General features: G+C 37.2%; 2 protein-coding genes across 2 annotated transcripts; both read left to right on the forward strand.

The window, feature by feature from the left end:
• Positions 1-12,629: 12,629 nt before the first annotated feature.
• On the forward strand, positions 12,630-19,281 carry LOC129281167 (G-box-binding factor-like). The gene is made up of 5 exons (XM_054917109.2): positions 12,630-12,811; positions 13,214-13,307; positions 13,618-13,758; positions 14,357-14,467; positions 15,258-19,281. The coding sequence occupies exons 1-5, from the start codon at positions 12,689-12,691 to the stop codon at positions 15,704-15,706; spliced, it is 918 nt and encodes a 305-aa protein (XP_054773084.2). The 5' UTR covers positions 12,630-12,688; the 3' UTR covers positions 15,707-19,281.
• Positions 19,282-19,923: 642 nt separating this feature from the next.
• On the forward strand, positions 19,924-20,331 carry LOC135157530 (prostatic spermine-binding protein-like). The gene has a single exon (XM_064113425.1). The coding sequence runs from the start codon at positions 19,924-19,926 to the stop codon at positions 20,329-20,331; it is 408 nt and encodes a 135-aa protein (XP_063969495.1).
• Positions 20,332-22,606: the final 2,275 nt, after the last annotated feature.

Below are 22,606 nucleotides of genomic sequence, written 5' to 3' on the forward strand. Positions count from 1 at the left end.
CGTCGACGACGTCGTCATCATCATCATCATCATCATCATTATCATCATTATCAATCATCATCGCCATCATCATTATTCTTATCAATATCAGTATCCTTGTAAGCTTATACGGAGGCGACTTCGCTGCGGTAATTGCGACATTTCGAATGCATCCCACGCTATCGTCAACAGCGTGTTGTAATTCGAACACATGTATTGGATACAAGCGAACAGTGAGTCACGTACGATGCGCACTTAATCATCGACGACGCGAAAATCATATTTCCAATTTAAATCGGACAAGAATATTATATCAGGACCAGGGGCATTATCACTGCCTGGCGGGCGGATTTTCGGCTCTGTTTCACGGGAAAAGGGAAGGGTAAAAAAAAATTGATCGGAACTATTCTTGAATGAAGAGTAGAGAGAGAGCCAAAGACAGAGAGAGAGACAGGGGGAGGGAGAAGGGAAGGGGGGGGGGGGGTTAAACAACAAAGAGGGAATATATCTAAGTTTTTGTTCTGTTTTTTTAATAATAACCACACGTAGTCTTGGTTTATGATAATATTACTTTTTATTAGAAAATAACATCCCCTCCTTTTAAAGATTTTCCTAAAACTTTTTTCCACCTCTAATAACCATGATATGGTGATAATGATCGTAATGATTATAGAATTGATCAAAATACTAATGATATTCGTATTTCCATAATGCTGATGATGATGTTAATAGAAATAATAATAATCATAATGAAAATGAAAACTATTATAGTAATAATAATGATAATAATAATAATAATAATAATACTAATAATAATGGTAACCTATGGTAGTAATAATGATTATAATATTAGTCATGACAATGCTTAATTGTGTAACAATTTTCATGATAATAATGATAGCAATAAAGGGTTGAAGACGACTTCGACTATGATGATGACAGTGGTGATCGAATGATAAAATTGATAACATTAACGAGCATTATCATTATCAAATAAGTAATATTAGAAATACGTCACACACAAAAAAATAAATGCATTCTAATTAACACTGTAACTTCAAGGCTCCGATGAAAAAAAGGTGAATAAAAAAAATCTCTGAATGCAAAAAAATTTGAATGTGGGTAAATTGGCGTCTTGGGACATACTTCAAGGAATTTCTTTCCATGCATCGCGGCTTCGCTGATGAGTCTACCACGTTATGAGCAACCTAGCGGAGGATGACGAAGCGTCATTCGGGTGACGGTCGGCCTGGAGTTACTGTCTCTACATGGTTGTCCTCGCGTTGCCAGATAATAAATTGCTCAGGGTTTAATAAAAGCAGAGAATATTTCTTGAGGTTTATGAGACCTTGTATAGAGCCTGGTTTACTAGAAATACTGTATTGGTTATTTTGGGGGCTCATAATAATACAGCATTACAATGTCATTTTAATGATACGGTAATAAATTAGTCATTTTGGGTTAAGCCAATACATAAGTACATTTGTGTGTGCTACTCGTTCTCCTTTCATTGCAAAATATTAATTTTAAATTCATAAACTCCACCAATGATGCCTCATACAGTGGGAAGAAACAATAGCTAAAATATGATATTTCAAAGGTTCATATTCACAAAGGCTATGTAGTGACAGTTTTGGGTCTTACAACTAATACTGTATTTTCCCTGTGCGTGTATAACGTCGTAATTTTAACTCTTTTAATCTTGAAACCGGGACTGTTTCTTCACCCTGCGTTGATTATCCACGGCGGCATTCCGATTTCACGACAGTCGTGTATCTATACATTTCCCTTTTTTCAGGGGAAATCAAATCGTGTAGCGTAGCGTCATTCTATAGTCCCGCCGGAGCTGGGCTGACGCGCATCAGTGCCCACTCCGCTCGAGGAGCTCGGTAATATGTCCCAAAGGGCAGAGACTCCTCACAATAAAGTACGCGAACTGACGATATTATTGGCTCGTTTTGGGACCACTGGGGACCGGGGACTACTGGTCCGAAGTTCCACTTAATAATCCCGTCTAGATATAGCTTAGAAATGGAATTTCATCAGCTCTTAAATAAAGGTACATTCAATATGAAGAACAAACGGTAAAAAAGTAAAATATTGCAAAATTTATGAACATGCCTACGATTTTTTAACATTGGACGGGATTAAATGAGCTTGCTGGGTGCTTAAATCAGATGATACCTTTCGCAATGAGCATATCATTTGAAGGTCGATCATAATAAAAGTGCAAAAATTACATTATCCCTATATAAATTACAAAATGTATTATCTTTTAAGAAGTTACAATTACAAAATGTGCAAACAGCAAACAAAAGTACAATAAAATTGTAGAAGAACAGAAATTATGGTTAATGTTTAAGTTTTAAGTTTAATTGAAACAGGTACAATTCAATAATAGTAATCATCAATTCATGTAGATACCAATCTAAAAAGAAAAGCAAGTGCTGCAACCCCCCCCCCCCCAAAAAAAAAAAACCCCGAGAAATCCTCTCCAACCAGCCAACTATAGCTCTGTGTGCATGTGTGTAGGGGGGGGGGGGGTCAGAATTTTGCAAACGTGGGGCAATAACCTAAATATAACCCATCGATTCATCATTTTTTAAACAATACAATTTGTTTTTAAAAAAGACCGTATAAACAAATTGGAGCAAATCGGTCCTTACCTCCAGCGTCCCAACACTACACACTTTAGCAGTGGTTCATATTGAAAAGAAATCAATGATATGGACGATGAACAATTATTATTTTAGGATGGAACCCGTTTTCCCATTTTCTATCTCTATCGAGTCACACATGAGAATGCCAGAGGGTAGCAATTACCAATTCACTCATTTTCATTTCGAAAAGTCGCCTTTTAAATGTGCATGCCATTTGCGCAAGAATCGACGAGGGGATACCGTTCGTTTTACCCATTTGAACACATCTTTGAACAATATCTGAAGCCATTTATTTCCTCCAATTTATATTCTTTTCAATATCATGTCAAACATAATCAGTTATGTGACTTCCAAAGTTCCGAACAACAATTGTTGAAAATCCTAGAGAGAATATGGACAACGTTTAAAGTGATCATTTCACTTTGTTCTGATTTAAAAAATTCTCATTTTGTTTCTTGAAAATGGGCTAAACATTAGGCTTATAGTGTAAAAATACCATCCCAAAAGTTTCAAAGTATTATATCCACAGGATCAATTTTAAAACCTTAAAGATGTAAACCAAAGTTTGAAAATAATTGGGAGTTGGTTTCAATGACTATGTGTATACTGTGAACATGTGCACCACAACACACAAACTCTAGATGAACACAGCATGGCCTACATACAGTGTGTACAAGGTATACACTGAATGTACAGTGCAGCTAATAGCGTGTGTGTGTAAATAGGAGATACACACAACAGAAGGCAGTCAAAATAGCCAATGGACTTTTTGAATTGGAGTAAACTGGTCATAAGCTTAACCTGTCTACTAGACGGTTCTCAAAATCAAGCTAATAAATTGCTACTTGTATCTAAATTAGAGTTTTTCATTCTATATTGTGGTCTGTTTCAGGGTTTTTGAGGACAAATACATGCACTCATACACATGTTTCGTCTCAGTTTGAGAATTTTTTAAATCAGCTGCTCACAAAGTTAAACGATCCCTTTAATGAACATTTAAAACTATTTCATAGACTTTAGCTGACATAAACAGCTGATTTGTGATTATACGATCTATGATGATCATATTTCAAATTTTCAACAATAAAATACAAAGTAAGGCGAAATGTGATTACACTTTTGATGATACACTGACTGTATGATAACACTCTGAATGTATGATGTCCAGTTATGTGTCCATATTTCGCTGTTTCATACATGTCGACTTGTGACGTTCTGTTAGGGACGTCGAACTCGGAGAACGGAATGAAGGATGATGTCCCCACGAATCGAGAGATTCAAACCACCCCCTATCTCGTCAGCCTCCCAAGACGGGCTGGCTCAGGAGGATGATGAGAGTGAGACTGCGATCTCAATTAACGACTTACTTCTATTTTCCATTCTCGTGATTCTTTTCACTGATGATATATGGTAGTCTTATTCTCTAACCATGGTTTAGAAGTTACGTTTCACAAAATGTACAAACGCAACCACATCGCATTCACTTTCAGCACATTATTGGTGCCATGTTTTGTAAGACGTTATTCTTGTGATGTCAATATTATTGACTTTACTTCTATGTAGGCATTTATAGAAATCGGACAGATCGGGGAGGGGGGGGGGGGCATAGCGAAATGGTGGTCCAGAGGGCTATATTATGGACATGAATTAGTCTATGAAATATAAAGACAAAAACTAATAGAGGACCTTTTCGTCATCCTGCCCCCAATCACCTCCCTACATCACTTAATAAGCGGATAAGTGTGTACACGAACTCTGCACCCCAATTTATCTTATGCACCTCAGTGGATGCCCCTAGCTATACCCCAAAGCCAGCCCTCCCTCTCTACCAACCACCCCCTTCTCTATCAGATTCTCTGTACCCAACACAGTGATTACCCCCTCCCCTATCCAATGCTTACTACACGTCTACACCACCGATAATGACACCCCAGCCCCCCCCCCCCATTTTAGTATTCCCCCATTCCCTTCCAATGAGGATCTAATACGGGCTAATAATGACATCGACGGTAACCCTAGGAGCATTCTCATTAACCCTCTCAATATATCTCGCCCATCTTCCTTACCATCCATGACCTCTTTTCTCCTGATTGTCACGGGTAATCCACCCCGTCATCATCCCCTGAGCTTTAAGGGGGAAAACTATCATCTCGCTAATATAAATTTGATTCGCTGCTCTTACGCTCGGCGCATTTTTCTCTATCATTTTTTTTTCCGAATGAAAGAAGAGGAATTATATCGAGTATACCCAAGGAACTGCCATGCAGTGTTTGTATAAACGTGTAAGTATTGTTACGTATGCAATGTGGAATATGGATCATGCAATTGAAATAAAATCAAATTGAATCAAATGGTCGATTCGGGAAGTTGAACCTGGATTTAAATGTTCCTTGGATTGATTTTGGATTTACGAAACCACACATGCAAGTCGTTCTTATCACGTGGTTATAATTATGTACAATTGTAAACCATTGATATTTTGTACTATGAAGAATATCATTATCCCCTTCCCATGTTGTTTAAAGAACGAGATCATTCTTGGCCACGGAGCCACCAACGTATGTAAGATTGGGAAAGATTGGCGGGGGATATGGTACTGTACTTTACCTCGTATTACCATTCTCATTCTTCAATTTCGCCTCAAAATAATGATTTTCCAGCCGGCAAAATCTTCATGAAATTAGACATGGATATTTAGCGCTTACGCAGCTTGAAAATGACGAAGGCAGATGCGAGAGAGAGGGTTTTTGTATTTCCTGAATATGAAAATTCGTTCAGTGTCGCTTCGAGTAAATATCCGAGTTGGATGATGGTTGTATCGCAGTATGATAAGGGTGGCTGATTATGATGTTCGAATGTAAGTGTCATATGATGTTCGAATGTAAGAATCATTGTTAGTTTCATAAAAGGATCCTTCTTATAACAGAAAACACTCTTGTATAGATCTGTTGTTACGAAATATTATCTCTCTTGACTGAATAGATGAGCTCAAGGTCGGTTTTTTTTCTATTCATTGCTACTTCTTTGATATCAATTCGAACTGTCCAATGATGTCATTGATTTTATAAAAAAATATGATTTTAATAATGATTCCCAGAAAACGGAGGAGAGTATACAAGACATCTTGGCACATGATAACCCCATGCGATTATCCGGTACCTTTTCGCATGAAATTGCCATTTATCATCATTATGGCATGTTTTTGTGCTGAAAATGTCATCGGATTTCCCCTTTCTAACGAATCTTTCTTCATTTTCCGATGATTTTTGTTGTCGAAAGGTAACATTTTACTAGCATTAATACACTTATACCTCTAATTGAATAACTCTTCCCGTATATACATCTATATTTGGGTATATACTTGCATATGTGTTTTATGTATGTCATCTGTCGGATTATTTTGAGCAGAAACCTTTTTAAATAAACTTATCAATGTATCTATAATTTCAAAATATATCAAGGCCTCATCAAAGAACGGAGATTATCGATATAAAAAGTATGTGATGTGAAATGGAAAAACAAGTGATTATTGATGAGAATAAAACTGACACCAACTTGATTTGAATAAACACACAAGGATCAGCCTTCGAGTGGCAGCCATGTTTTTCAATTAGAGGCAGCCCTTGGTGTAGTCTCGAATTAACGGCTTCTCTAAGCCAGTAATAGAGCGCGGTTAAGTAGCGTTTTAAGAAAAGAATGGGATGACCGAGGGTACATTTCTTCTCAAAAGACCCAAGCCTCGGGATTAAAAAGAGAACGGAAATTGATAGTCCACCCAAAGAAGGACCCAAGAGAGATTAAAAGCCAAGATCCATTCTTCAAAGGATTGATCTATTAGTTAAAGTATAGGAGTTGATTTTCAGTTGGTGGGGGTCAAAGAGAAGAGGGGGAAGAGGGGGTTTCTCTTAACAATGGTTTTGGGCGTATACAATAAGGACAACAGCAAGCGATCTAAGGCTTATGCTTTACCTGTCAACATAGTCGATAAAGGTTTATTAATGAAAGAAAGGAAGAGAAATTGGGACAGAAATAGAAGCTATTCAGGCTCATTAAGGGTCTTGATAAGGTTGATTTAATACAAGAAAATAAATGAGTTTTCCTGACAAAACATGTCCGCAAATTTAAAGAAAGTATATGCCCGACGTGGTCGCAGTATATTCTCAATGCTGTATAGGGCATTCGGAAGCATGCCTCAAGACTTGTGTACATACATGGCATATGAATACGTTAGTTTTTTAGTTTAAACAAATAGTAGAATATACGAATATTCAATATGAATATTGATGTCATAATTTTCATCGTCCATTCCATGTCATTATAGCTAAAGCTTTACATGATTATAGCTTTGAGTGTTTCTCAGCATTTTCCCTTTAATTCCCATTCATTTTCACATGAAAGGAAACTCAAAACCTCCTCTTTCATGTCTTTGGAAAAAACGTAAGAGATTGATAATTGAAACGAGAACAATTTAAAAATGATATCTTAATTCGCACTAGTCCCAATTAGATTGATTAACGAAGATATTGAGACGCAAAATAGAAAACACCAAATCTTGTAATTGCAAATCAACCAAGTATCTGCTTTACAATTAGTGTTCGAAATAAATCTAAACTTTTCCCGAACCCTATTTATCGGATGATGTAGCGTTGTTGATCTTCTATTCACGTTTTTGACATGATTTAGAACTCGCTTTCCTTGATGCAAAATTAGAAATAATTGTCAATATCTTGGTGATACAGAGAAAGATCGTTCGATAACCTGGCAGTATATACTGTACATCCCCAGGCCAGGCCCATCCCCATTATTTTGAAGATTCCGGACCCCCTTTTAATAGTGAATAGTATCATTATGGGATTACCTAAAGCGTTAGGGGAAGATAGGAATTACTCTGTTCATGGAAAGAAGAGAGGTGGCGAGGTCATAAAATGCACTTTTTGTAGGTCATGAAAATGTGTAGGTGAAAATATGTTTGTGACGGACTTCTAAATACAGTGCTTATTAAATCATATAGATCTGTGATTATTTGTTGTCAATTAGTTGTTATTAAAATTAATGTAAGATAACGTTTACCACTGTTCTCTTCTATTTGTTTCCCTGTTCTTTTCAGTAGAAACCTATACGTATATAGCTCTTTAATATCAAACCTATCTCTTATGGTTGCTGCGTTTAAACCTGTAATATTTTAAAGGGAGAAAAACATTTTATGAACAAATTTCCATTTTTTTTTTGGGGGGGGGGGTTATGGCGGACCTACTTTACCATGAATTAATGAGGTCGTACGACTATGTTTTATATATCTTCATTCAGCTATAGGCCTAATGATTAATTTGACATTTTCTTAAAAATTGCACGAGCTAATACAACAGAGGTTCCGTATTGGTATTAACAAAGACCGTTAATCTGGTTTGGAGGCTGCTTCTGCCTAGATTAAAGGTATATTGTGATGTCATCAGTTGCTCAGAGACAGTACTGAACTGCAAGTTTCTTACACACGGTCGGAAGGTCCCCTGACACAGGGCATGTTTCCAGCTAGAGAACCTTTTTCAGCAGTACGCGATCCCTCTGCCGCGAGGCATTACGAAATCTAAAAACCAACAAATGGGATCTGTATTAGGCGGTACTTAATACTTAAAGACAGTTGGGCAACCTGGGAAGTCGATTCTCGTGTTCTTCGTCAGGCTTAGTTGACTTTGGGATGTACATTTTCCGGGGGTCTCTACCTCGCGCGCACGGTCGAAATTGAGCCGAACGGCGCTCGGCAGGGATCGGATTTCTTCGACGCCTGCTGCTTTTACTAACGAGAAAAGCGTGCGCGCCAGGGTGGGGGCATTACGGCGACACGCGTACTTAATAAACGGAGCCGGGTCGAACCATCGTTGCTACTGCGTGACAGATGTTGAACGGGACATTGTAAGGGAGGTTCAGCATGAGAGGGGTAAAGAAAAAGATAAAAGCAATATGACTAGAGGAGAAGTATTTTAGGGGATAGTGTCAGGTAAAATGAAAGGAACTTGATAGATCTGACGGCCATCCCAAGAGATTTCCTGTACAATTTTCCTCTACTGTTAGGTAAAATGTCGAAGTACACGGGATCGAAACATCCTTTTAACCCATCAGAGATTTGGACAGGGTGAAATGGGAAGGGGGGGGGGTCGGATGAAAGTTTACCAGAACGCTTTACGTCGCCGTGCTCTTAATATAAGGCATCTCAACTTAAACAAATAACCGGACAAATACACATATATGGATATATGTATTAGCCTAATTCGTGCCTCTTGGATGGAAAAATGCCCACCACCCCTTAAAAATAAGAAGAAAATTGGCTGTCATTATATATCCCACTTCTAACTTTGTCCAATTGGTTTTTTCTCTCTCTGTTTATTTGATAATGATTGCGTTAGGATGTTCACGTTTCAGTACATATAGACTGGGGTACTGTAAAAAAAAAAAAATCATTTTTTTTCGGTGATGCATATTTTCTCTTTTAAATATATGGATCCACGAATATTGGCTTCAAAAGAAGAAACCTATTCAGATCACTGGTGGATCCACGGGGGGGGGGGGGGGGGGGGCACAGCCGGCTCGTGCCCCTACCCTTTGAGAGGCACAATTAAAATTTGTAATGTAAAAATGTCCTTAAAACACAAGTGTGCCCCCTTTTGAAAATGAGGACCGCCCCTGATTCATCATGGACGAATGTGTATAGTTTCGTGCTCAATTGTTTACGGATAGAGAACATTTCTGAAATCAGATTTGATTTTGACGAGGCTTGTTTGAAATCCAGAATTCGACCAAACCTCATGCCCAGACTGCGAGAGCCAGGCTCCATGTTCTAAGTTTACATTTCTCAATGTTGTGATAGTGTCCGGTTTACCGGTCCTCTTTCTTGACAGCAATCAAGTGGTAATCCAAGCCGGGCCGTCTGGCGGGATGGTGACTGCCATCATGGCTCGAGCCGGTAACCCTGACTATGGTATGTGTACCTGTAATAATCTAATCTCGCTCACGAGCATAGCGAAGGAATAATGAGCCACATGATAGATTTGATTAAAGGTATAGTCCACCCCACAAAAAATGTTGATTTGAATCAATAGAGAAAAAGCAAACAAATGTAATGCTGAAAATTTCATCAAAATCCGATATAAAATAAGAAAGTTACAAAAGAAATGGTGAGTAAGTAATGTCATCAGTTCCCTCATTTGCATACCGACCAGCATGTGCATATAACTATTGTGTGAAATTAAGCAAAACTTAAATATGTCATAACTTTCTTATGTTGCATCTGATTTCGATGAAATATTCAGTGTTTGCTTGTTGGATTTTTCTCTTTTTATTCCATAAATTTTTGTTGGGGTGGACTTGTCCTTTAAGTACAATGAATCATTATCATAATACATACCTACATCTAATTTTTTTTTCTTTAATCGGTGCTATCAGTTGAAAGCGAATCAATATTTTCCTTTCTTGAAGTAAATTATTATTGTCTTGTAGAAAATTATGCATATTGTGATCGTAATGTATTCTTTATGATTGCGCTTAAAAAAATGTATATTTGAGGGTGTTTTCTACCCCGCCTAAGATCCTTTTGCGATTCCGGGCATTTGCGCCTTATTCATTCTGTTTATGAGTGTGTGTGAGTACAACGAACAACAATATAAACGCTAATCATGTAGTTGTACTTGGCTCCCACTCCGTATGTTATGGCTACGACTACCTGCATTGGTGAAGCTGCATATTTTTCATGATAATATTTGTCGCTCTCATAACTTTCTCCAAAGCAGAAAAAGAAAATGTTATTCTAATATATGAATATGTGTCACAATCATAATTGGGATTGATTGAAGTTGAAGTACTTAATGGGCATATCAAAAACCACCAGGGTACGCTGACAAAGGGTAGCAGATCTACATGTACATGTATATCTGCCACGTACCACATGGCCCATACAGACGGCCCATTCATTATTGTTGAAGCATGATATATAGGTATTCCGACTCGTCAATTTGTAAGCAGAGATTGCCAACTCACTGACAGTTTAGATCCGATGTCGTCGCTCTCCCCGACCTCGGAGCTCGGTCGACGCCGACCGAAGGTTCCTTTCCTCTTGCGTTACACTTCGTTCTCTTGCCACCCAAATCAAGCCGTTGTTTCGTGCATACCCTCAGACAGAAAATAAGCAGAGGGGGTTGGAAGAGGGGGGGGGGGGGGAGAAGAATGATGCCTTCTGACATTATCACGGGCATTATAAACATATCACGAACAGGAGGCAAATCATCATAAGTCTGGTTACCAAACCAACAGAAGTAGGCTATTCTTGGGATGTCACTCGACACCTATGCCGGTATCGTATCTTTCGTGGTCCAGTCAAAACTCTAGATCAGACTGCAGATCAATGGTCCAGCCATGAGATATCATATCTCTATAGTCAACCCGAGAAATGTTACATGAGTAGAAACTGTGTGGTTTATTCTGGGATCTTGGTGATGGGCTTACACAAAAAATTCCATTATTTTAGGAAAAGTGCATAAAACACCATTTTGTCTGTGACCTTACAATCTCCCACTGCGGTTGGCACTGTCAAATGAAATTGTCACATAATTTTGATATCGGGACTGGACGATCGTAAATTAATATCTTTGAGTGACAACTTTTCGGTAAATACCTTATGATAACAGGGCGCCATATACTGAACCATACCATCAATTAAAATGACACGATACTTGTTCTACGGGTACATTAACATGGCAATGCACAGGTCACATTCGACAGCAAACCGAGACTTCTTAACTTCAGATGGCCTTTTTAGCAATGAGAACGCCTTAATGACATTATGCCCAACAATCTTATGATATTACCTCTCTGAAAGTGTACAAATAGTGTTCCCATACGAAACGTATGTAATATATGGATTATATAGAGTACTCATTTTTTATCACTTCACGGATACCAAATTTCACGTCAGGTTAATGCGACAGTCACATCCGACGAAACCGACTCCTGACCGATCAAGCTTTTATGTTATTTCGAATGACACACCATCAGTCGGTTTGGTTGGTGTGAATTAGCCTAAAAGAACATGAAGAATGACGAACTTTCCGATCTCTCACTGAAAGATAGAGTGGATACTCTAAACTGCCTGTGTATTTCACTCAACTAGATGATAAAAAAATTGTTTTGTTATAGTTTCGCTGATACCATTGAGGACTGGCTTCTGTCAAGAAACGGTTTGGGATACAAAGAAGCTGTTGCCAACTCACAGTCTCAGAAATGCTTAGGGCACCCTTTCACGTTAAATTCGCTGATGGGTTTTTATTTTAAATGTTCCCCATGTTTTATGATGATCCTAATGATGATGATGACGATGATGATGATCATGATGGCAATGAGGATGATACTGATGATGATGATCATGAGAGTATTGATGGTGATAATAATGATGAATGTTCCTCATGTTTTATTATGATCATAATGATGATGGTGGTGATGATGATGGCAATGATGATGATGATGACGAAGATGATGATGATGGCAATGATGATGATGATGATGATGATTGTGGTGATGGCGATGGCTATGATGATGATCGTGATGATGATGATGATGATGATGAGGGTATTGATGATAATGATGGTAATGATCAGATAATTATAGTGATGATATTGATCATGGTAATGATGATAATAATAATAATTAATATTCATCGTGATGACGATATTTTTTACGATGCTGGTACATGTTATGTCCAACGTGACATTATACAATAATATGGTCACTACACTATGAGTGATTTTGAATAAATGAAATATTCTACATCCATTATGATACATTTATAACACAAATTTGTATAAATTATAACATTTTCTTTGTAAGATGTCGAAAAGTGCATAATGAAACTAAAAACTCTTCATCACGAATTTTTCTCGAAAAAAAACTTTCTCATAAAAGGAGGACCTCCAATACATTATCCCGATATTTTTTTTCTTTTCTTTCCAGATGGCACCCCGGGTCACCAGGATGGCCAGTCCATCTTGGCCGAAGAGGCCCGCAAGATGATGAAGACCAACAGTGGCGCCTTCTCACCACACCAGATCGAAGCAATGGAGAAGGCATGCAACCCCTCACTCTACCCCGATGTCTACCGCAAGGATATCACTCAGGATTCCCGTGGTCAGGTACCTATCAGACCCATATTTATTAGTATTTCTACTTTAAAAGAATGTACAATTCGGTAATTTTTATCATCCATAATACGGAAGCTGCTAAATTTGTTGAAATTAGCCTTATTTCGCATGTGCGAGGTTGTCAATATTTATTGTTCTACAATTATTCTCAGACAGTCTTACGCTTTCGCCAAATTTGTGGCGCGGCAAGTTTGATGGCGCTATTTTACTTTGATTGCTGCCAAGTTGCCTCCTGTCGCAACAAAATGGATTTTGTTGCTTCCATGACTCACGACGTGTTCAGGAACATAGAAAATGCATTGTCAAATGTCCTTGGTGATAAAACACAGCCGAGAAGTCTTTGTCGAAAATCAATCCGCTATTAAAAAAAAAATGAATTTCCTCTTTCCTCAGGTCGGTATGCCCATCTCTAGCGCTTCAGAATACCACCACGCGAATTTAGAAGCACAGCGCCACCACGCGGTTACATCAGGTTATCATCAAACAGGTAAGGTAGCTTTGAAATTTTGTGTCATAATGATGATATTAAATAAGGGAAAAAAATAATGATGATGATGAGAATGATAATGATAAAAACTAAAAATAGTAATATGTGATAATGATGAGAAAAAAAGTAGAAAAGAAGAAGAAAAATAGAAAAATAAAAAGAAGAAGAAAATGAAGGAGAAGAAAGAGGAGGAGAAAGGTAATAATAAATGGAAAAAATGAGACAAGTACAAGATATAATATAAAACTTTTAAATATTTCAAAGTATTAATGTTCTCTATATTACTCAACCATCTTTTCTTAATCTCCAGGTCAGAGTCGCGATATGACTCCTCTACATGCCTACCCAGCCTCATCTCAAGGCGGTTATTCCAGTGGTTCAGTGGCCGGCATCGTGCCTCCCCTAGTGCTTCCACCCGGCGGTGGCTCCTACAGTCACGGCGGAAGGGAGGGTGAGTACACAAAACATCTTGAAATGAGACTAAAACTGGGCGTTGTGGCGTGTGCCTGTAATTCAAGCCAATTCGGGAAGTAGACAAGAAATTGTTCACGCATACTAAAATTGGAACAGGATGGATTGATTTAGAGGTTCCAGGTTCGATTCCTTGTCACGTCCATCGGTCGGTCTAAGATGTAGGCAATCATCTCTGATTGATACACGTCTGTAAAGCTTCAATACAAGCACACACAATTGAGACCAAGATTGTGTAATGATATAATGCTGTAACCAATAACACAATAGTAAACCGTAACCTAACACCTTTCTGTGTGATGCAGTGACGTAGCAGTAAAAGCTTGTCATAAGGGACAAAAATACACGAGGGCCTATACATACTATGACGAAAACAGTAGATTTTTTATCTTTGCATGTTATAGATAAATGTCACAACTGGCTATCCATAAACCACAACTTTATGCCAGAGTTTTGAAGAAACAAAAAATGACTTCAGAAGACGGGCCCTAAGGTTCAAGATATACATCTCATCTCTCAAATTTTACAATAATTTCTAATTTCTCATTTTTCCCTCGCTCACTTTTTTTTCTCCACAGGTGAATATTCCCCTGGTCAGTTTTCACAGTACAACCACCCGCACGCCCAGTTCTCTGTTCCAGGCCATTACAATGAATGGCAGCGATATACCGGGAGCCAGAGCCTGCTAAGTAAGTAGACCTGTAAGTATTATCAGTCACAGCAATAACCGGATACGGCTTGTGAAGAGACTAGCTATTGTGTGTAAATTTACTAACATTGCTAACAGATCACGGCGACATATATCATTCATTCAAATAATTGAAACTTACATCAAGAAAAATCAGTCGTTTGTTCCACAACAACAAGTATATTCATCTTTTATTTCATCAGGTGCAATTATTTGCTCAAGTTTTGTTAATCTGTGGAAATAATTTTTATTTATCAAATTTCTCTGGTGATGGGGTTAATGACAACAAACACAATACACAATGCCAACATCTATTGTAAAAAAAGAAATCATATCCCCCTTATGAATTTCAGTTAATGAGAATTAATTTCTTCAGGAATTGCATGTATTTTGGATCCAATAGACTAAAGTATTATTTGATATTCATTAAAATATGCATGCTGACTAATGTCTAACTCGATATGCAAACAGACCTATGCATTTTGTATCATTGCTTCTTGTGATATGTACTCATATACTCCTTATGACCATCCCTTATGTTTGTTTCCTACCTTCGTCATGACCTTTTCCCTTGTGTAACCTCTGTGTGTTCTAACTTATTGTATTCCGTTTGTCTCTTTCTTTCTTTTCTTCATCCCATTCTGCCGTTCATCCAACCATTCCCACCCGAACCCAACCATCCACCCTTCCACCAACCATCAACATTTTATGACGCATGAAAAGACTATACCAACCAGTAGGGGGAATCTATGAAGTAACTCTTCCCAACCTATTTTCTGCCCCCTCTGTAGCGAAACAAGGCAGTCCTCAGGCAAACGCTCAGATGTCGACGCACCATCCGAACAGTCACCCGCAACACCAGCAACATCCGCAGCAGCACCCGCAGTACGCGTTGCACTCTCAGAGCCACAACGCTCATCTTCATCCATCGGGGGCGTCGGGGTTGATCGGGGATCACCACAGCAGGGTGATATCGCCACAGAACGTCTCCACCACCTCCCCGTCTGGTGGCAACAGCACCCCAGGCATCAACAGCCACCACCCGCAACAGGCGGCGCAACCCCCGCAACACCATCCACAACAGATGCGGCACAGTCCTCATGACATCGCAGCAACCACGATGGCGTCGTCGCCAGACAGCAATGTCGTCGTCATCTCAACCGGTCCCAGTGGGGAGCAGAGGGGTACAAACGTTCTAGATCTACGCACAGGGGTAACAAACGGCACCCCTACCGTTTAGGACCACCACCGCATCCATCACCGTGGATAAAACTGACTCTTAACTCCCACACCACCGAGTCTGCTAATTGCTGGTTTCCATTAATTCGACTGGAAACGAGCATTTTTGCTGTATTCAACTATTATCATGCCTTTTGAACAACTTGTATTGATCAAACTTTATATACCAGGATCGAAATGGAGAATGATCAAATTGAATGCAACTGACTATTTCCCGCCAGAAAGGCTTAGTATTCCACCTGATTGAGACGATCCGGGTTTAGTGATCCTTCTTGATCGGGGGAATCAGATAAACATTGTATTAGATAATCTTCTTCAATATCATTATCCACCTATTCTGTTCTTTACTTGTACAAACGTATATCAGACAGTTCTTATTGTATATACATTTATTTTCTACGAAAAAATGGGCCTTTCTCTGAAATGTGTAGAGAAATATTCAGTGTTTTCCTTTATAATTATTGTATATAGATATACCATGCTTTTTGTAGTGTATATTATTATTTTTGGTGACTGTGCGTCTTGTATTTATACCGTTTACAACGGTTATATAAATCGTGCGTTATTTCCTTATCCATGTTATCATAGAAAAAGGGCAATGCAATGCTTTATTCTCGTAGAATAAAGGCTTACGGTTAGAATTTTGCTCTTTTCCCATTTGTAGTATTTTGGGATTTTCTATTCTCGACTAGAACACACGCACAAATAAATGCACAATACGACCTTTTGCTGCATTTTTATTCATACTATTTATTCACTTGGCTATCTAGGTTTTGATCAAACCTCATGACATTTCTGAAATTATGTGATTTTGAACAGACGTTGTAAAAATTCGTTCTGCTTTTGTATTCTGCTCTCGCTTGTGAGGCTTTTCAGAGAAGAATACGGAGAGAAAAAAGAGAAACATTGAAATATGATTCCCAGGTGTTGTTGGTGCAATAGGATTATTGTAATCGTCTCTTTCTGTTTTCAATATATTTTATTTTTATTAACATTGGAAGGCAGTTTGTGGAGATAGAGGGTTTACGGTATTCGATCTAATACTAGCTAACTTAAAACTATACCTCTTTATGGCACGGACTACAATTTTATGTTTACGCACGTGGATTTTTCGTTGATTTAAATTTCTTTAGATTACGTGACAAATATTAACATATTTTCACGATTCTGTGCGAGACTACGCAATTAAGAAGATATTGTATGAAAACAATTTTATGATTTAGAAGGGGAAAATCCCTATATTTCAGGATGCACTGATATATGTATCTGTATATTTGCACTTAATATAATTCCATTGTTTAACCATTTTTCTTGAATTTTTATTTCAGGATATCATGACCTCAGGATATTTGATATTTTTCTGTTGGTTTCCAGAAGAGAGCGATAATGATCATAATTAATATACAGGGGGGGGGGGGCATCCCGTTTAATTGTTCATTTTGTCACGGTGCACTCATCACAAGCACTGCTTATAGGAGTTGCTACCTCCATTGTTGTTAAATTTTTGAGTTGTATCAATGCTTTATCAATATCTTTGGAAATAAATGTTAAATTGAATTGAATTTTCAATTTAAACGATACCTGAAGGAGGAAAAAAGATGTAGTAAACCAGAAAGATACAAGAAATGGTATGGGGAAAATGCTTAATATTCTGCTGATTTTTATCCTTAATATAGTTCAGACTCATCTTTGTGTTACCAAATAAACAAAACACAGGCGATGCTCTTTTTCCTATGAGTAGAGAAATATGTAAATACCTCGATCAGGCGCGACTTAATTTTTTTTCACATTCTAATAATTTGAATTCTGGGTCACAGAATGTTTTTTTCACTCAGCTTCAAATGTTGATTGTTGGATAAATCTTGGCCATACGACTCAACAACTGTACTGTATTCAAATTCAACTCCTTGAACAAAATGTGACATATCGTGACCTCCTATTTCTCTCGGCATCTAATTTTTCAAGCCAATTCTTGTTATTTGCGATTATCCCAACATAATCTGAAATATATAATTTCGTTCTTGATATTGAAAACGTCACCCTTTAATTCGCAATGATATATATTTATTACCAATCTCGTTGGATAGGCTTCGAGTATTTTCAATTTGGTTAAATACTTTCTGATACCTCAGTCATATGTACGTAGTTTCCTTTTAGATTTTTAAATTTGACACTAATCTGAGGGGGGGGGGGAAGAGACGCGGTCTTTTCTGATGTTTACTAACTCCATGACTTTAACAACATGCCGTATGGTGGAAAGGGTTTTTCGAATTACACATTATTGTTGTTGTTAATTTTTGTATTTAAACTTCGTTAGCCTTATGTAGTTTTCTACAACTTTTTCATTCCAACTTCTTACCTAATTTACTTCTCTATTTTTTTCCTCAAAATCACGATCCTTAATCTTCGTGTGGCCTTTGATTCTATCGTCACGAATAATTATGTGATGGAATTTTCTCAAGATATATTTTTAACATGTAAATATCAACCATATGTCATTAAATATAAACAGTGGATTGTGACCAATTGCGTTTGATAAAGATATGAGGCGAATGGGTAATTGATTTAAAACAAAACAGAATAGTGATTGTGACGTGTTTTTTTCGAAACCAAAAACATGATCGTTTACAATAACTTAAAGTGAAGAAGCAATCATTCTGAAAATGTAAAAGTGATTCTACCTTTGAAATTTGTAGTATTGCTTTTAAAATGATAACTTACACTTATAACAATGTCAGATCTAGCTATGCTTTGCACAACAATTCTAAGCACGAATGCTTATTTTTTAACAAATAGACAAATAGACCCTGATTTTTTTTATTAGGTCTTATATCGATGATTACAGACTAGAAGCATACGCAATGTAGGTATATTTTATATTCTATTATCATTAATGTAACACATGTATTGTAAAGTTCTAAGAAATAATTCGGTTAAAGCCTCACTATTTGCAAACAAATGTTCCTTCGATGTGCCTTGTTTAAGGCCCACGTGACCAAAATTTTTTCGCAACATGCGTGATATTTTGTTCGTTCACATTTGTATTGTTTAATTGAGTGTTAACGATATTCAAAATTCATAAGCAACATTGGAACAATGAGCCGTTATTTAGAATGGATGATGAATGCTCAAAGGGTGCTACTTTCATAGGAATCATACCCATTCCCTTCTTACGTATTCTCCACTCCAGTCCCTTTATAGTTATTTTTTATCCATTACACTTTCTTTCGTCCCTTCACGACAAAGTTCATCTTGATGAGGTCAATTAACTCGACTTACATTGCAGTCAATTCTAGAAATTATTATTTATTATAGAAAAGAGGAGATATTTCAAATATTGTATATTATCTTCAACAGATGACTATCATGCTATGATTTTATTGGCTTCTGTTTCATATCTTCTGTGGTTAGTTTTATACAAAAAATGCAACGTATAGTATATACATTTGTAACGACTACAATCATTCTCTAACTTTCACTCGTGAAGCATTATGGATGTGATATTTCATGGAAATGTCTCACAACATAATTTGTACATGGTATTCGTTTGTAATAAAAAGCGAAAAACACCTTGAATATTTGTTTGCCCATTTCCTGTTTAATTGGGGGGGGGGGGGGGCTTGATTTGCTTAATGCTATATAAGACGATTGTTCAATACCGCCCAAAAACATAATTAGAGTGTTTTTGCAACAGCTACGCGGACGCTTTATGGAACATAGAAAATCTATTGTCAAATGCCCTTCATGACAATGAAGTCTTTGTCGATGGTCCGGGTGAACCGAAACAGCCGTTTCGTCCGTGACTCTGGACAGACGACTCGTTTGCAATTTTTCGTCAGCTCCGAAACGTCGGACGAAAGCGCTGTTCCGAATCACCTATTTTCGACAAAGACCTCCAAAGGTTTACATTATGATTTGACTTGCATTTTCAATTCATTTGCTGCGTGCTGGGATTGATTCTGCATCGCACTGCGAACACACCCTAATAAATGCTACATGCACACCAACAAAATCGATAACGGAAACCGACCGATTATCATGTCGGTACGCCATTGGAAATAACGTAATGGTTTTGACCCGCCTGGAGTCCGTGTCGTTGGTGTGACGGTAATATAATGGTAGATAACAATGATGATGATGATAATGAGGATGATGAAGAAGATGATCGCTATAATGAAGATGGTGATGATGATTATGATGATGATTATTATGAGTAAGATGATGTTGATTGATGACGATAATAATTGGGATGATGATGGTGGTAATGTAGATGATGGTAACAATGATGGTGATGATAGTGAGGATAATGAAGATGGTGATAATGATGATTCTGATGATGATGATCGCTATAATGACGATAGTGATGATTACAATGATGATGATTATGATGATGATGATGATGGTAACAATGACGGTGATGATTGTAGTGATAATGATGAGGATGATGGTAACAATGACGGTGATGATTGTAGTGATAATGATGAGGATGATCGCTTTAATGGTGATGATGATAGTGATGGTGATGAAGAAGATGATAAAAGTGGTGATGGTGATGATAATAATTATGCTGATGATGATTATGATGAGGACTTTGGCAAATATAGACCCAGGGGTGGGAAAGTGTAGCAGCGCCCCCCCCCCCCATTGGCGGCGCAAAAAAGTGGGAAAAAAAAGAAGAAAAAGGATGGAGAGAAGGAGAAGAAGGGAGGGAGGAGAATGAAACATGGCAAGGAAAATAATTGGGAAATAGAAAAAAAAATAATCAGGTCATTATATGAAACAAAAAAAGTCGGCAACAACCACAATAATTACAGTCTGTACAAATCATCTTTTAAATTTAATTTTATTGGAAATTAGATACTTTTTTCACACAAGGCATTCTAATTACTTTTTCCTAATTTCTTTAAATAAACTCAAGGTGAGGAAACTGGAATAGGCAACTGACTCTCTTCGAAGTGTTTTAAACCTATAGACGGTTCCTCTTAGTAATGCAGCAACATGGCCGTAAGCAGTCTTTCTTCGGGGGGGGGGGCACAAATTTGGATGAAACTTGATAGCGAGTGGGCGAAGCAACCAAGCTGGTCATGAGGCACTTTTGTATTTTCTAAAGTGAAATCAGAGGATTTCGTGGATACGTTTGGTGAATTTTTTTTTTATTATTCAAATTGTGTGTTTTCACAATTTGGAGGAGGGGGGGGGGGGGTGTTCCACCTCCTGCTGCGAGGACGGCCATGTGGAGCATCGTACGATATTACGTTTTTTCTCCTTGCGTAATACCATACATTTAATTATCCCTTCAGTTTAATTAAATTTAATTAAACATTTATTTTATTTCGACTGACATTTCATCTAATTTCATATAAAACATAGAAATCAATAATAACGTAGTAAGAATAATGGATTTAAGTACAGTATGCGGATGGAAGAAGGCGTTATAAACCAAGAGAGCAAGTGCCTGTGTCAGGATACGCATGTAAAACTACATACAGTAACTAAACATCAATTAAAGGTATTGTTTAACTTTGTGAGCAGCCGATTAAAACAATTCTCAAACCAAGATGAAACATGTGCACAAGTGCATTTATTAGAACTAATAAACCCTGAAAACAACCATTATTGATAATGAAAAGCTGAAACTACAAGGCAAACCCCGATTTTGTAAATAGGCGTCTTATAGACGCCTAAATAGTACACATAAGTGTATGGGATGAAATTAAGATGGTGTTTTCGGTCACTTTATATTTCAATTTTTGAAGCACTAAATAATTATTATCGAACGCAATTTTGTCTGGGCTTCATTTTTGTAACATATCACAGACACAGGTGACAAGTGTGACCTTCTAGCTCAGATTTTTTAAAAGTAAAACCAATGTTAACCAATCACTTTAACAAAAGAAAAATTTAAGTGGAAAGGAATAGAAGAGAGAAAAAAGAGCTATTGAGAGGTGAGCAAGTAGAATGGAACTTTGATAAGATCATAATAATCCTAACGGCAACATACACCAAACGAAGTAAAATTAATGCATTGCGAATCAAATAAGATGAGTGACTTTACACTGATTACTTATACATGTATTAGATCAGCATGATTTTTAGGTGGCTTTTCATCACTACTTATGGGACACAGATGGCGCTCTTCATGACTTAGCAATGGTCTTCGATCAACTACCCTCATTGAAATGAGTGCCAAGACCTACAAATGAACGGGACTATGATTTTGGGGTTCGTAAACGTCTAGCAATTGTGTATCTTAATTTATTAATTTATTTATTTGTGTATTTATTTATTTGATTATTCATTTACTTATTTAATTTAGATATTTATTTATTTATGCATTTATATGTTCATTTATTTATTCATTTATAATTTTATATTCATTTATTTATTTCTTCATTTTAATTTTATTTATTTATTCATTAATCTATCTAACAATAGTAAATATATAATTCTTCCATTGTGAATACTATGTTCTTTATATATCTATTGAACTCCTAATGGAATATAACTTGAATAACATGAACACACAATTTAGAAATACTTAACACGAAGACTTAAAGAGTGAATACTACAAATATTGAATAAGCAAACTCCTCCACTTCTTATTTGCCACAAGTGATACTCTTATATTAACGAATCGGAAATGGTCAACAGAGTTGTGACCGACGCTTAAAGGAGAATGAAACTCTTGGAGCAAGTTAGCTTTTGTGAAAGCAGAAAAATCAAAGAATAAGATCAACAAACGTTTGAGTAAAATAGGACTAGCAATAGAAGAGTTATGAGCATTTGAATGTCGAGATCACTAATGCTATGGAGATCCTCCCATTGGCAATGCGACCAAGATCTATGATGTCACAGATGAACAACTCTCCCCTTTTGGACACTGAAAATATACCCCAAAACA

The sequence above is a fragment of the Lytechinus pictus genome, chromosome 18, assembly GCF_037042905.1.
Source record: "Lytechinus pictus isolate F3 Inbred chromosome 18, Lp3.0, whole genome shotgun sequence".
NCBI classification, from domain to species: Eukaryota; Metazoa; Echinodermata; class Echinoidea; order Temnopleuroida; family Toxopneustidae; genus Lytechinus; species Lytechinus pictus.

Excerpts from the sequence above, each read along its gene's own strand:
- LOC135157530 (XM_064113425.1), top strand. The coding sequence starts at position 19,924 with ATGATGTTGATTGATGACGATAATAATTGGGATGATGATGGTGGTAAT.
- LOC129281167 (XM_054917109.2), top strand. The coding sequence starts at position 12,689 with ATGATGAAGACCAACAGTGGCGCCTTCTCACCACACCAGATCGAAGCA. Across the intron at positions 12,812-13,213 it reads CTCAGGATTCCCGTGGTCAG|GTCGGTATGCCCATCTCTAG; the intron begins GTACCTATCAGA and ends CTCTTTCCTCAG. Across the intron at positions 13,308-13,617 it reads ATCAGGTTATCATCAAACAG|GTCAGAGTCGCGATATGACT; the intron begins GTAAGGTAGCTT and ends CTTAATCTCCAG.